We start from the raw sequence: 15,234 nt of genomic DNA on the forward strand, positions 1-15,234 counted from the left end.
ACGTAAGAAGTCGATTTGTGCAAATCAAGTTATGGGTCAGACATTTGAAACATTTAACTGAACAGCGGAAACCTGAAATACTGTCGTTACAGAAGGTATACTTGATGCGTTTGTGGAAACTTTGCCTTTGTGTAATACGCAATGGAAAAGTAAGAAAGATGGTATGGCCTCACGCACGATACGCAGTGGAAAAGTAAGAAAGATGGTATGGCCTCAGGGTACCTGACACGTGCTTGACTTGTGTGCGTATGCTAGTTAGAGATGCACAGAGCTGTCAAACCGCAGGTTTTGGCTTTTAAAATGCAGCTGCGAAGACTGTTTAGTCTGCCTTCCCCGTCTCTCGGATTTACAGAGATTCAAAGCAACGTGTCACCTCTTGTAGTTTTCTACTATCCTTAAAATAAAATCTTTCTTATCTTTAAATCAGGTCTGTCAGTGGGGTAAATTGTTCTTGCTCACGCAGTGTTTGTGCTGTGTTTGCCATGTAGGTTGCTGTGTAGCTTTTGGGGAGAAGGATGTGAAATGTGAGATGACATTGTGAAGTGGTATCTGTTTTCTGTTTTGTAGGTGACTCGGTGGATACAATTCCAGAGCCTAACGAATTCCTTTTTCCAGAATATGAAATTTTGATAGAACCTGAGGAACCAGAATTTCCTGCCTACAGCAGTGTAGATCCTGATGACAAACAAGGAGCTGTAGATACATCAAAGGACCCAAAAGAACAAGAGGAACTCAGAGCTACAGGCAGTGCAGGTAAGAAATAAGATGCTATCTGTAATTCTTCCTCACGAAGCCTGTATCACATCTTTAAAGTATAAAATGCTGTGATTTTTAAGTGTTCATTGTAAACTACTGGTGACAAAAGGCTAAATCTACAGTCGTTTGTGATGCAGGTTTTTTTGTAGACATCCCGTAACGTAAGTTGCTTTTAGGGGAGAGACTTGCTAAGCCCCAACCCTGGGAGCTGTTGAGGCGGCTGTTGCTGCAGTGAAGGTGCAGGTAGCTGGGAGTTGCACTCTGTCCCTGGGTGCTTCCCGCAGGCGAGGAGCAACTCAGGTGAGAGAAACAGGGCCCTGAGCACCCGCTGCTGGAATCGGGGGATTGAGTTAGATGGTCTGGGCTTGTCTTGGTTCAATTTCTCCTAATTTATGGGAAATACCTAACAAAGTCGCCTTGTCTGTGCTAGAAGAAAACTGTTTTGAGGCTATTTTAACTGACCTTGAATTAAGCAGTTGCTGTGCAGGCCCCTTCTCCTCACACACCCCAAATCCATGAGGTGTTTGCGGCTCAGCACACCGGCTTGGCAGGCGCCCAGGGCAGAGAGTTTGTGGTGTGACAGGGCAAGGCTGCTGGGTTCCCCGCTGTCCCTTACCGTGGTCTAAAGGCCGCTGGAGACTGCTGGGTGCCCCATGTTGATGTGAACGGTGGAGTGTAACAGGTACACTCTTCAGTGCTAGAAACCGAGTCTGGCACATGCACGGCACCGGTGGCCTTTTCCAGATGTCACATTCTGAAGGTTCAGCAAAAAGTCTGAGCGATATCCGCTGGGAGCCGTAAGTTTCGGTAGATTAACTCCTTCCCTTTCCAGTGTTCCAGTACTGACATCTATGTTTAAAATGCAACTAAAACTAGTAAATGGGTCTGTGTGTGACTGAACCTTAATATGTCACAGAAAGAAAAAGTCTTAGTGATTTATGCCAGGAATGAATCTTGAGAGCAAAACACTCTTACGGGTGCAATATTGTTTTTAATTCTTCGCTGTCTTGCATTAGCCTGTAACCTTTGTTTGTTTGTTTTCTTGCTTAGGTGAAACCTTTCAGTCCTTAGATGAAGAGACTTTGGAAGCAATGGCAAAACACGAGACTGAAGAAGACAAAATCTTCCAAATGTTTAAAGAACGAGTAGCCGCTGAACCAGAGCAGGTCAGAAGATGGGGCAGCCTTAGAAGTTAGGGGTTCTGGCACAGCATCCTGCTGCACCTGCAGAGTGTTTCACTGCCTTTTGTACCTACGGTTAGAAATGGCGATGGGGATGTCTCCTCATCCTCTGCACACCTTAACCAACATACCCTAATCTTCATTATGTGCAGAACTTCATTCATGCTGAAGTAAGAATTTAGCACCAGCTCATCTTATCATCTCAAACAGGATGAGAAGGCACAGGGGCGCTGAAGCCATCGTGGTGGGGGGAGGACCTGCCATCCTGTGAAGTGGTTCTAACCAAAGGAGGAGGTGAACCGTTGCACTCTTCCCCAGCCTTTGGCCCTGTTGGCTTTCCTTCTCAGCAGAACTAAAACTGCAGAGAGGAGCTCTGTCACTGTCACCAGCTGCATGGGGGGGGGGGGGGTTTGCCTTTTTTTTAAGGTCAAATTAGTGATGGCTTTAAAATTTCAATAATTTAAAACAGAAATCTCCCCCCATACTATTTCTTGCTAACACAAGAGGCTGAAAAGAGCCACACTGTCAAACAAAGACATGGTTCCTGGTTGCATGCAGAGGAAACACAGGTCTAGGTCTATGAAAGTGGTGGAGGAAGAAGAAATTCTCACCATGTTTTACCTGGTAGCTGAGGGTTAAGGTGCACACCCAGAAAGTAGGAGACTTTGAGTCTGTTCCCTCCTCTGCTTGGAGTAGGTGCATCATCTCCCTCTCTGACTGTCCCCATACTGACTGACCTGCCTAAGTGTCCTCTTGTTGGTAGTGCCTGATTTCCTATATAAATATTTAGATAGTAACAGAACAACAAAGGATACGAATGTCTGGAAATACCTCCATCTTGGGGGTTAGGACAGGCCCCCTGCATTTAGATGCAGAACTGCAAACAGGGAGAGCTGGGTTGCATTCGTGACTGTTCTGTACGCTTCTACGTGGTAATGGTCAATCTGCTCTTCCTCCGTCTCAAGACTAAAAATACATGAGCTAGCATTTCTGGGTCCCTTAATTACAGAACTACAAGTCATTGCATCTTATCCCTGGATCCATTGAAAAAAATGCTGTATGAATACTTGCGTGATTCACATAGTTAAGAAAACTTAAATAACGAACCTGTCTTATTTAGAATACTGCATTTGCAACTGATAGACTTTGCCATGGGTAATTACAGGAACTGACCTTTTTCTGCAGTCTTAAAGCTATGTCCATAAGTACCAGTTTTATACCAAGATGAAAAGACAGTCTTGGCAACTTAAACTTCTGCTCTATTTCAGATTATTAGATACTGCAGAGGAGGAGACGGCCCAGTCTGGGTATCAGGTGAAAATATTCCTGAAGAAAAAGATATCCCAAATTGTTCATGTGGTGCCAAAAGGATTTTTGAATTCCAGGTATGTAAATTCATTTAAAGATAATATAGGTAATGTAGTTCAGACTTTGCAGGATCTAATTGTGTAAGTGTTGGCTTGTAATTAGAGCAAGGTAGTTGAAGTTGCTACAAACTATGCTAAATTGTAGAGAGCCCTTACTTACAGGAAAAAGCAGTTAGAATAGTAAGACTTTCACATATAGAACATAGGTTCCCTTCTGATAATTTGCACCATCCATAAAATGGTGCACTTGTCACTATGGAACCATCTCTTAAGTAATAGGAGTCTGGTATTTATATATTTTTTAAAAAAGCCTTCAGGATGTGAATTGGAAATACGTCTAGCTGGAAGTATTCAGCTGCAGAATTTTGGATGCTAGAAGCGTATGTACGGTGAACACAATGTCGTGCAAAGGCAAAACATAGTTACGAAGGTAATTTCAAATGGAAGGAGGCTTACAAATCAGGCAGTGCTTAGTCAGATAACGCTTCTATAGATAAAATAAGTAGGGCCGTGCCTTTGATTCCTGGTGCATCTACTCCACTGTTTTGGGAACTCCAGATTTCTTTTATTTGAGCTGCTGTGTTACTTGGCAGCTTTGATTGGGATTTGGGTGTAAGAGAACATAAATGAAGGCAGGACCCTTCTTTGGGAGGAGATGCAGGGAGAGGGTAGAGAGCTGCGGCCTGCCTCTAAACCTGTGTTTTTCCTTGAAGATTATGCCACAGCTCCTGAACCACCTTCAGGTTGACAGCCTTGGAGAGAGCATTGACTGGGGAACGCTGGTGGTGTACACTTGTGCTGACAACTGTGGTGAGGGAAACGAGTACCTGGAAGAGTTCATATGGAAACAAGACTTCTCTGCAGGCTCCGTTTAACTTCCATCAAGTCACTAAGTTGAGTCATCTGAATAGAATACTTGCCTTGTTTCAGTGCATCTCTGCACGTTGTGAACAGGTAATTGAAGTCCCTGATAACTCTGTATCTGGGAACAGTGATAGAACGACTAAAAGTAGACCTTGACAGCCTCTCTCTTGTGCTCCACAGGAGCTTTTATTTCAGCCTGGTAATGAAGCCAGATGCATTTATTCAGTGAATTTCACTTCAAATCTCAATTCTGAATTAAATAAAGATGAAATATTTCTGGATTGGTGAAAGTATCTTTTGTTGGTGACTGAACTTAAGATTGTCGTCTGCCAGGATTTTCTTTGTGCTACGCTAAAATTAATTCACAGGGAAAAGCGGACTCCTCTAAGATCACTCGAGTGCTTATGCTGAAGAGGTGTACAGAAGTCATAGCTAAGACAAAGCTGCGTAGCCTTTCACTGTGGAACTTAACTCCGCTTCTCTTTCTCAAAAGGTATGCCGGATCTAACTTGGCAGTTGTTACATGTTCCGACTGAGTGGTTCTTCAGGATAAAAGGCAGAAAAATTCAGTGTTTTATCTGACTTTATTAACTGGGTTAAACTATTTCTGCATGGACTATCTGCTGCAGAAGCAGTTTAAACAAAGGCAGCCATACCAGAACATGTTTGTCTTGCTACGTACTGCCTGTAGCAGCAGATTTTCAAGCTGAATTGTACCTTAAGTCTGCCATCTTTGGTGAAGTTTAAAAATAAGTGCCCTCTGCACTGATTCTTCTGCTATTTGACTGCCATATAGCTGAGGCAAGAGAAAAGTGAAACCATAATGCTGAATTTACTGTGGTGGTTGGTTTAACTACTCCTGTGGCTGTAGCTACATTTGCAGAGAAGAGGCGGCTTTTTTTTCTTTTTTTGTCTCAAGTAAATGCTATACTGAGTGATGTATTCCTTCATCCTGCTCAAACCATTCGTGTGTGCTTACCAGTGATTCTGAAGGTGATTTTATGAAAGCCCTAGGCCCGCTGTTGGTTTTTTTAATACCGATTCAGATGTTAGAAATACTCAAATGAGCAGACAGACAACAATTTACATATAAGCTGCTCTGTGATCACAGAACTGCATTTCTGAAAGGGCAGTTTTAAGCCTGGGTACATGTCATGGAACAGCAAATGGTATCTTAAGTCACTATAGTACAGCTTGACTGATTTTATTAAAAGCCATCCCATGGTTACTTAAGGCTCCAAGTTTTCCTGCAGAGTTAAGAGTTCAGCCGGTAAGATGGTAATCCTGCAAAAGCACGGACAGTCATGCGGCTCTGTTCAAGAGCACTCAGGAATGTTCACCAGCTGACAGCACAGAGGGGTGTGGCACCGAAGGCGATGCAGTGTTCGGGTATCTTGAACTTACCCTGGCAAAGCTACGTTATTGAACAGCAGCTTCCTGCTAATATCCGTGAAACCAATTATTAAAACACCTGGAGAAACACTGGTGTACAGCAGTACAGGGGGGGAGTAAAGACGACTAAGGATTAAGGTCAGTCGGCATCTGCAGAGCGGTAGCAAAGCCAGCCAAAACTTCCTTTTGTCTGGAATGAAACACCAACTTAGTAAATAAAGAGACCACGGTTACTTTTGGGTTAGTTTTAGATAAAAGCTGTTTGAAAGAAGGTGCAAGTCATAGAAAGGAGGTTACTAGTACTGGAAACTTACCGGAGGAAGAAAAAAGTTTATTTTTTAGTTCTCAGCCCGTTAAGCTCCAAGCACAGTTCAGAGGGAAGATTACGTACATACTGACTCCAGTCAGAAGGGCTTTGACATTGTACAGGAACACTAATGTAGTGAGACTGGCATAGTTGGTAAAATACAATAGTAGTAATTTAAAGAAATTCTAGAAGCTAAGCAGAGATCTTTTGTTCCAATTCAGTCAAGTGTAGCTATTTAAGACTTGCATAAATCCCATCTGTTGAACATACGGCAACACAGACTTCTTTAACCAGTCATCTCTCTTGCTTTAACATACTAGAAATATTCAAGCTAGACGTTGCCAACGATATGACTGCTGGTAAGCAAGCCTGAGCATTAAGATTCTCTCAAAATGGCAAGTCACTTGCAGTAGTGCGGGTGCTGTTGAAAAATCCACATTATATTTAAAAAAAGTTCTCAATGTGTTTCACTCTACCAGCTGGGTAATTTTCCAATTCATTAAGACAGTTCCCATAATTGTATAAACAGGGTTTATTGTACATGTGGAGCTGAAGGAGGAAAGAGAAGGTAGGTATATATTATATATATATGTACAGTGAGCCATTTTCATTAATAAATTTATTCTGTCTTGCTTAATACTGGAAAGAGGGAATGTGGCTGGCACAAAAGAAATTTAAAGTTGAAAAAATTTAAAAGCTTAAGTTCTGAAAATTATAAAAACCATGGTCTTATGGAAGGAAGTTAAAACATATATACATGGCAAGTTAAGTGGTTTATACACTGAGTGACACAGCTGCATTTGTCTTTTAAACCAACTTTACGGATTTTCTATTAATAGAACAGGCATTAAAACTATTTAAAAGCTAGAATATAAATAAAACTTGAAAGGACCGCTCCAGGAACAGCCCAGTAAAGCAACTCTCACAGTAACTCAGTAGACATAATCAAGAATACAGTTCCCCTTGAGCATCAGGGAAGTAGGCACTAACTGGGAAATAGTCCAAGTCCTGGTGTTGCAGTTTCACTGGAAGTCCATCTCTTGTTACTGCTGTGCCATACGCAATACCTCTTAAAATATACCCCTGATTTCTCTGAAAGGTGTAGAAACTGTTATGTTGTCTTTCTGAATCCCTTTAAAATAGGATAGATGTTTTCAAATGCTTCATAGATTTCTGCTCGTACTTTAGCACCTAGAAGAAGAGAGGGAATGAAGTTAGTTTGTACCTTTTGCCAAATAATTAATTTTAGCTTTTAGAATGTTTATTTGAATGCAACTCTATATAAAACCTATGCATATCCATAAATCACTATTTTTACTTTTTTTTTAATACATACATTTCATAAACAGCATACATTACCAGCCTTCTCACTGTATATTGTGATAACTGCATTAGCATCTTTGTGCTTATGCTCTACGTGCAAATGGGATTTTTCTATACATAATTTCCACAGGAGACCCAACTACAAAGCACAGCCCTAGAGGATGTTTCTGCAGAAAGGTCTAACTGCTGGAGTTTTGGGTTTGTTTTTTTTTTTTTTTTGAGAGCGTGAACATCTCGGGGAGCAATGTCTGGCACGGAGACAGCTGCAGAGGCCTGCCACTTGCCGTACTGCAGGGACTGCTCCTTCTTTTGTCTGCCAGTCTCATGGTTTTCGTCCTCCATAGTAAGACTCAACGGGAGGAGAACGGGAAGGGTGTAGGTGGAGTGCCTGCGGTTGAAGCAGTCCTAGAGCTTGGCTATTTCCCCTTCTTTGGCTGCTCTATCAGAGAATGGCAGCAGCCTCCAGCCAAGCTGCCAAAGAACCGTTAGCTCAGCCATTCAAACCCAGCACACAGAAACGCCAGACCTGTGCTCTTACACCTTTTCAGGCACCTGCATACTTGATTAGGATTCACAATCATTGCTTACATGGATTTAGCCAAACACATGGTTTGCTTTGTGCGTCCTCATCCCCAGAATACCGTACTATCCGTTCTTTCTCAGTACCGTCATTTCTAAAGGAAAGTACCTAGCAGCTTACATACCTCTGGTATCATTGTGCGTTCTCTGTAATACAGTCTAAATCTAACCTACTGGAGTAAGATCTTACTTGTCTTCACTTACCAGTTAAAACCACTTTTCCAGAAACAAAAATAAGCAGAACAATTCTTGGCTTGATCATTCTGTAGATTAAGCCAGGAAACAATTCTGGCTCATAGCTGTAAGAGAAGAGAGTGACAGTGTTTATACGTGCTTGCAGACACATGTTCCATCTGCAGGACTGCAGGAATGGGCAGAGCAGATGTAGACTTCACTGAAACTTGGAGGGAGTTAGCAGGGAAGATCATTTTGATGGGTTCATGTTGGGCAACCTCAGTTACACCCGCGGCAGAACAGCAATGGGAACAAAGATGCAGATTCCCTCTGGTACAAGGGAATAATCTAAACATGTCGCTCTCTCAGCTAGTCAATATGCAGCAAGAATGAAACATAAGCAAGCCTTTTTTTTACCTACTGGTGTGTGAGTACCAATCCTTCTAATCTGATGGGAAATTTCACATCACAGCTGCCCACCATGTTCTGAATTTTAAAATCCAAAAATTTTGCAGGAAAACCCAGTTTCTGAACAACTCTTGCGTACTTCCTTGCTGCCAGTCTGGATTGCTCCTCACTGAAGTGAGAAAAGGATATCCACATTGTTTCCTCAGTTAACTACTACTCGAAGCAAACAGCATTAAACTACAATACGTAACTGGGAAAAAAAAGGCTGTGTTGATGGGGAGGGGAAGGTCACATGCAAAATTTTTACATCCAAAATTAACTAGCACTGGTTTGCATGCTAATTTTGGTACTAGGGTCCTGAACACCATTAATGAGCTTATTCCTTCTGGATTCCTAACTTCTTCAGGGAAGAATTTCTCTCCTGCCCAGTCGAGTTAAGCTTCTGTTTAGTTTTCAATTCTTGTGTTTCAATGATCATGTTAAGAACAGATAAACTACAGGGACTGGAGACTTGGAGCTCTTGGTCTGTGATGAATGAACTAGTCAAATATAAAATCACTCTTCCTCTGCCACTGCCCCTACAGTTTAAGCAGTTCCAGTGCATAGTCATTGAAATTTTTAAATTATTAGAAAAAAAAAAGATAACTGCAAAGCCTAAAAAGTGACTATAATAACCTCTGCAAACCAGTTTATCAGACTGTACGAAGGAGCTTCAGAAACAGAACTGTTTTCCCTGTCATAGGGAAGGCCTTTCAGTCATGAAAACAGATTTTGTTTAGAAACATGTATTAGTCTATTTGAAATATCTGGGAAGAAAACTTAAGAAACTAAGAAAATTTAGTTGTACCTATACGGCTTTGTTGTACACATACAAATACTGTATACAAATAATAGTACTTCTAAAGCATCGTGGTGCAAGAGAAAAGACAGCCCGAATTTGTTTGCTTGTAATGCCTAAACATACCTTTTCGCTCCTGTGCATACCATTTTTCCAGAGCTGAATATAAGCGCAGTAGTACGTGGTTCTCTTATTCTCATAATAACAGCAGCAAAACGCTGAAATGTGAGCGTTGAGACTATTAGTGATATATTGACGTAATCATTACATTAAAACCAAATTTGCATAATCTAAGTAGCAAGTTACACTGTATTGCAAAGAAATACTAAGTTCAAACAAACTTATGGATCACTCAAAATTTACTTGAAACGCTTCAATCACACACACGAAAAGGTAGAGTCAGACAGGAAAGGTATTTACCATTGCATTCCTATTTTACTAAGCTGATCTCATTACTGTATACGCAACATATAAATAATGCTAACATTTGCAACTGAGCAATAGAGACAATCTTAAAAATAAATTAGTAATTTCCTCCACATGTCTTGCAATTTGTTATAAGCAGGATAGAAGAATACCTCTCCGTAAATATTTTATAATCTGTTTTGTTTCTGTGTCTTAAAAAAATTGGACAGTGTTAGAATACCAGCAAACAGAACAGCTGGAGATCAAAGTTCTGTGTAAACAGAAGTCACTTCAACTAGCACAGCAGAACAGAGCAGCCCGCTTAGCTCTAGCTTTTTATTCTAAGTACTATGCCTGCATTTCCAAATATTCTTAAAACGCTTTGAAGCAAGGAATACTGGAAACTGATGTGGGCATGCACACACACACACACACACAAACCCCTGTTTGTTATATTTAACTTGGACCAGCTCACGCTGCAGTCCCATAAACTGTTCTGCTGACATAACCAAGGCGGTAGCGTGGGTTACCTAACAGCACATTTGTCAAAGTACGGCTGAAATAATACAGCCAAGTAACATTTTTCTTTGCTAGATGAATGTACTGACGAAAAGTCAGGAGTGTGTTACATAACCCTTCCTTCTCTCCGATGTGGAAAACAGCATTTTGTGTGGACTGTTCTAGCCTACAAGTTTTACACAGCCACCTACCCCTACCTTAAGAGTTACCATGGCATGCTCAAATTTTTGCTGCATTAATATCTTGCTCACATGCAATTATGTAACGGCATCACTGATATAAACTTACAGTAACAGTTATTTATCACATATGCCTGCATGTGTGCTTTACTCTCTGAGAGCATAGTTCAGGGAAATTCAGCAAAATCCCAAATACTAAAATAAAAAAAAAAAAAAGCCCACATCCAGGAAAACGGAAGCCTTCCCAAGGCAAGTCAATTCAACTACACAACTTCTAAACTTTTATTAGAAACAGTGTCCAACTACTTTGGCTGCAAAGACAACTCTTCCAAGAGGAGCCACCCAAAAGGAAAATGAAGAGACATAATTTTCTTGATTCAATGCTTCAGGTCCTCTGCTGTTGTCCAAAGTTTCCAGAACTAAAAAAATCTCACCGTTTATTTAGAAGCAGCAGGCAACTTAGAAGCTGATGTGCAAAAAAATCAATTCATTCAGCCGTTCCACCAAACCTAGCCATCGGGAGCAAGGAGATGGCAGGAGTACTTGGGGACAACATGAAGGAACAGAGCTCAGAGGGGAAGTGAGACTGTGAAAAATGAGTGACTGCGCTGCGACCACAAGAATTCCAGGGCAGCAGCCAGGTAGAGGAAGCCACGGCATATACAGACCAACCATGGCTCTGGCAGGAGCCCAGGAGCCGGAATTCTTCCTTCCTTTCTCCTTGTTGGGAGACAGGGAACAAGACTTCATCATCAGACATTTCACAGTAATATGAAAAAGGAACTTTCTGAGCGCTATGAACAAACATGCCCCCATACTAGCAGAGGCCAGCTCTACAACAAAAAACTTGGCCAGTGTATTAAACTGTTGGTTAGGTTCTTCCTAAGTGTGCTGTGTTCTTTCTAAATCTACCAACTTACAACCTGGTGTAAAACACAGCTATATCAGTATAAAAATGCTTTTTAGAATGTTCTAAGTTTTTTAAAGATTTCTTTTTTAACTACAGTCACAAACTGCATCTGTAGTAGGAAGGTTTTGCAATCTATTATAGCAAACACCACCCACAACCTGTGCCTTTGACATATCTGTTGTAGGATGAACTCTCATACATTTCTCTTACCTTGGGATTATATTCAGCATTTCGGGCACGAAGCGCAATAGTTTTTAGGTCAAGTTTGCAACCAAGATTCACAGTGGACACAATATTCCTGAAGACAGTTCAGAGAAATACATTAAAATGCAATAAAGAACTCATGTGTCTTCCTCATTTTTAACCAAGCTTGATTAATTTTATTTAATTTTTTTTTAATTTGTTTCTCCAAGTAAGTTTGAATGACATCTTTCCTACTGACAGGAGCACTGAGTAGTGTTTTGGCTCAGGACTCTCCTTTTGTAGGGCAGCAACTCCTAAGGCATGATTGCCGATTCCTCCTTATCTGCCAGTTATTATGAAAAGTGTCTCATGAGAAGAATCTCTCAGTTTGGCAGGAAAAATTCTTGATGCTGAGAGCCCCCACCATAATCAGGGAAGCTGCTGGAAAGAGGAGAAAATGAGGTGGCAGTAGTACCACCTGAAATCTTCCTTGGTATGTCTTTCGAGGAGGAAGAAGAGGTGCAGAACTGAGAATGACCCAGGAGGTAAACCCGTTGCCAGGTAATAAGATAGCAAGTTTCTAGAAAGTTTAAGAGCAGTTCCTAGATGCAAAATTTCCTTGGAAACTTGTTTTCTGGGAAACCCTGAAATCTAAAGGTCCTGATTGGGAAGAAAAAGAAATACGAGGAACTACTCTTCCAGTGCAAAAGTCACGTTATCAACTATTTCTCTCCAAGCCTTCCGTAAATTGCTGTAAAAGTCTCTTTAAAGTTCAGTGAAAATACTTTCATACCTAAACCTAGAACTAGTTCTAGGTTTTTTCCCCTTATTACAAACTCAGCTGTAGCCACGAACTAGAAAAGGGAACACGGAATATGAAGTGCAACTCAGCTCTAGCTCCTAGACTAGCAACTAGTTTCTTCCCCTCTACCCTTCTAATTCCCTTTCAGCTGTGATAGTTCCTGTGTTCTGCTTTGATATCTCACTAACAGTTCCACACACAGTGAAGTGGAGCTACTTGCTTTTCTGTGAACAGGTCACAAGTATCCAGTAAATTACAAATGAGAATATGTTTCCAGGTATACATATTTTGAAATACCAGATTATCAACCCAGACTACTTTATAGCTAAAGCACGATGAACTCCTAAAGTGCATAGAGTTAAAAGTCACAATGGTGCTAAATGAAGACATATATAACATCCTCCGTTGGTATGCTTAAAAGATGTATGGTTGACAAATCGCTAAGAAACTGTATTACTAAGTGGTTTAGTAACGAAGCTAAGGTAAAAATAAAAGCAAAAATTACTCATATTGCCAGAGGAGACCCATAAACTCTCAGGACCTCCCTTCCCACCGAAATGCAGTACCCAACTCCTGACGTGGCTTTGGTCCCAAGTCTTTAAAGGGCTATGTGAGAAAGGACATGCTGCACTAACTCAGGGGACACTCACTGTAGCTGTGGCACTATCCCAGAGCTCTCCGATGCCGGTGTCGCAGGAGTTATTGGAGTCATCGGAGTCATTGGAGAGGGGTACAGAGGTGTGGTTCCCGGTAAAGGGGCTGTGGTAAGAGTCTGTGAGTGGAAGAGTTGGGGAGTTTGACCAGATGTTCCCTGTGTCGCTTGCTGCGATGTCGATTGCTGCGCTGCTTGCTGCTGCTGCTGCTGCTGCCGTTGCTGTTCCTCTAGGATGGACAGACTGTTGGTGCTCTGGACAGGCTGTGGTGTCAGTCCTGTGCCATATGGCATCATCGGGCTAAAAATTGGAATTCCTGGAGTCATTGCACCCTACAGAACAAAGCATGAAAGAGAAACCACAGATCCTGTTGACTCCATTTTGTTATCAAAAGTTTTCTGGAGGAGTCTAAAAATAAATCAACTAAGTTGATCATATCAAAGCTGAGGCAATATAGTAGTAACTCACTAAAAACAGAAAGGCCTTGGAAATGCAGTTCTTCTATAGAATAAAATATTACCTCTAAGGATCTGTCAGTTCTAGGATGGTTTATCTGCAGCCAGTGACGCTGACACTCTTCTCACTCTACCTTGCAAGCATGTCTCAACTTTGACCCACAATTTAACTTGCAATTGTTTGAACAAAGACTCTGCCCATCGTACCAAATGCATTCATGGCACTGCAACAGTCCATTATGCAAGTTAGTTCAAAGGGCAACCACCAAAATTAAATTAATACTTCCAACTTGTCAGTCATGTTTCAAATTAAAGGAACCCTACGTATCTGCATGCTTCTTATACCTCTGGATATAAAAATTGATGGTTTTAAAATTCTGCTTTATACTAGTATTGCTCAATATCTAACAATTTTTCAGATCCGCAAACAGAAAACTTGAAGTTACACGCAAGAAATGGAAAACAGTTTCACAAAGAAATTCAGATCATAGTTGCATACTAAATCTTTTTTTTTTTTTACCTGAGGGGAGGCTAAACCTTGAGCGTAGGGTGGCAAGCTGTTGTTCTGATCCATGATCCCAGTTATTTCTTTGGTGAGGCCAGAAGTATTTCCTTCAATTAATTTAAATTAACTTCAATTCCTAGAGGGTTTTTAACCCTTTAAAACATTCCAGCAAAGTAGCTTTTTAAGCCAAGCTGAGAGTGTTAGGAAAACATCAGCTCCAGAGAAATGTGTGTTATGAGTCTAAAATACTAATCAAAGCCTGAAAAGAGAAAAAGTAGTATCTTGAGAACAGTATCTAAACACAAAACCAAAAGCAAGCCTATCAGCTACTGAGTTAGATAAGAGATACCCACATACAAATACATGTAGGAACATTCACACACACGTGCAAGCACACACACACACTCCATAAAAATAACCTTTTTCAGGCACACTCTATAGAAACTTTGCAGCATGCTTCTGCTGAAGTCCCTGGTAGGTAACCTGACTCACATGAGCACGCCTCTGTCTAACCGAACCCTGCTGCACAAACACTCAAGCTGTTAATGCTCATTCTACTCCAAGCTTTGCTTTAGCTGGAAAAGCACTGATTTTTTTATTCCCCCCCCCCCAGTTTACCTCCTCTGACTACTAACCGACAAGCTTACTGACACATTGCTTGGAAGTCTCTTCCCAGCAATTTTAAGGCTTGGGCTTCCAAAAATATTTTCTCTTCTATGGGAAAAGCATTGCCAGTCAAATCAGTAGGAAACCCTCTTCCATCCACTTCCATAAAATAAAGCACTAACAGATTTCAAACAACGACATATGCTTTACAAGGAAAAAAAGAAATATGTGAAAGCCAATTTCAGCTACACAAGTGAAATGTATGCAAGTGTGTTTTTTTTTAACTATACCTCTGTTGCTGTGTTGTAGAAATAAACAACACAAGCAGAGAATTTAAATGTTACACCTTGATATCAAATATTTTTCATTAATTTATAGTTTTCTTAACTAGACACCTATTGCCCAGAAATACTCAAGGTCATTTTTAGGCCAGAGGTCTTCAAAATTTGAAGACAGCCTACTCATCCATTTATTTTTTTCCCTGAGAACTCAAAATTACATTAATATTTATACTGCAGCCGAAAAGCCATGCTTTTTTGCCCCATGACCATAAGGTATTATCATCTTCACCCTTACCGAAGGTATCAAACAGACCATCCAGGTTTTACAGCCTGGAGACAGGGGTAAATTAGAAGCCTAAACATTACTCTAGAAGAAATAAAGTCAACTCCTCGACAGCCCAGCCGTTTAGTAAGTCTAGATACCGGGCGTGCCAGAACCCGCAGTCAGGACACCACCTACGCAGAGGTCCATCTCGTAACCACCTACCCGGGGCTTGCTCCCGTCTCCTCCACAAACGCCGGGGAACGTGTTTTTGTTTTTTTTTTT

The 15,234-nt window shown here is 41.1% G+C and overlaps 2 protein-coding genes across 3 annotated transcripts; one reads left to right on the plus strand and one right to left on the minus strand.

Annotated features, from left to right (window-relative positions):
• Positions 1-567: 567 nt before the first annotated feature.
• On the plus strand, positions 568-4,179 carry PDCD2 (programmed cell death 2; the record flags this gene model as incomplete). Its single annotated transcript, XM_009701375.1, has 4 exons — positions 568-744; positions 1,807-1,922; positions 3,206-3,322; positions 4,018-4,179. Coding segments are annotated over 4 exons (572 nt in total), but the record flags the coding sequence as incomplete, so codon positions are not given.
• A 2,205-nt stretch (positions 4,180-6,384) lies between these two features.
• TBP (TATA box binding protein) lies at positions 6,385-14,061 on the minus strand. Of its 2 annotated transcripts, XM_009701373.1 has the most exons (7): positions 13,816-14,061; positions 12,838-13,172; positions 11,413-11,500; positions 9,316-9,407; positions 8,362-8,520; positions 7,974-8,080; positions 6,385-7,058 (listed from the first exon to the last, which is right to left on the minus strand). In XM_009701373.1, the coding sequence occupies exons 1-7, from the start codon at positions 13,867-13,869 to the stop codon at positions 6,979-6,981; spliced, it is 915 nt and encodes a 304-aa protein (XP_009699675.1). In that variant the 5' UTR covers positions 13,870-14,061; the 3' UTR covers positions 6,385-6,978. The 2 variants fall into 2 exon arrangements, with proteins under 2 accessions (XP_009699675.1, XP_009699676.1); XM_009701374.1 differs by lacking the exon at positions 8,362-8,520 and having other exon boundaries at positions 7,974-8,068.
• Positions 14,062-15,234: the final 1,173 nt, after the last annotated feature.

This window comes from Cariama cristata, unplaced genomic scaffold (genome assembly GCF_000690535.1).
Source record: "Cariama cristata isolate BGI_N322 unplaced genomic scaffold, ASM69053v1 scaffold31485, whole genome shotgun sequence".
Lineage (NCBI taxonomy): Eukaryota > Metazoa > Chordata > Aves > Cariamiformes > Cariamidae > Cariama > Cariama cristata.

Excerpts from the sequence above, each read along its gene's own strand:
- TBP (XM_009701373.1), bottom strand. The coding sequence starts at position 13,869 with ATGGATCAGAACAACAGCTTGCCACCCTACGCTCAAGGTTTAGCCTCC. Across the intron at positions 8,081-8,361 it reads TTGGTACTCACACACCAGTA|CTTCTCTTACAGCTATGAGC; the intron begins GGTAAAAAAAAG and ends CACTGTCACTCT. Across the intron at positions 7,059-7,973 it reads TGGAAAAGTGGTTTTAACTG|GTGCTAAAGTACGAGCAGAA; the intron begins GTAAGTGAAGAC and ends CTCTTCTTCTAG.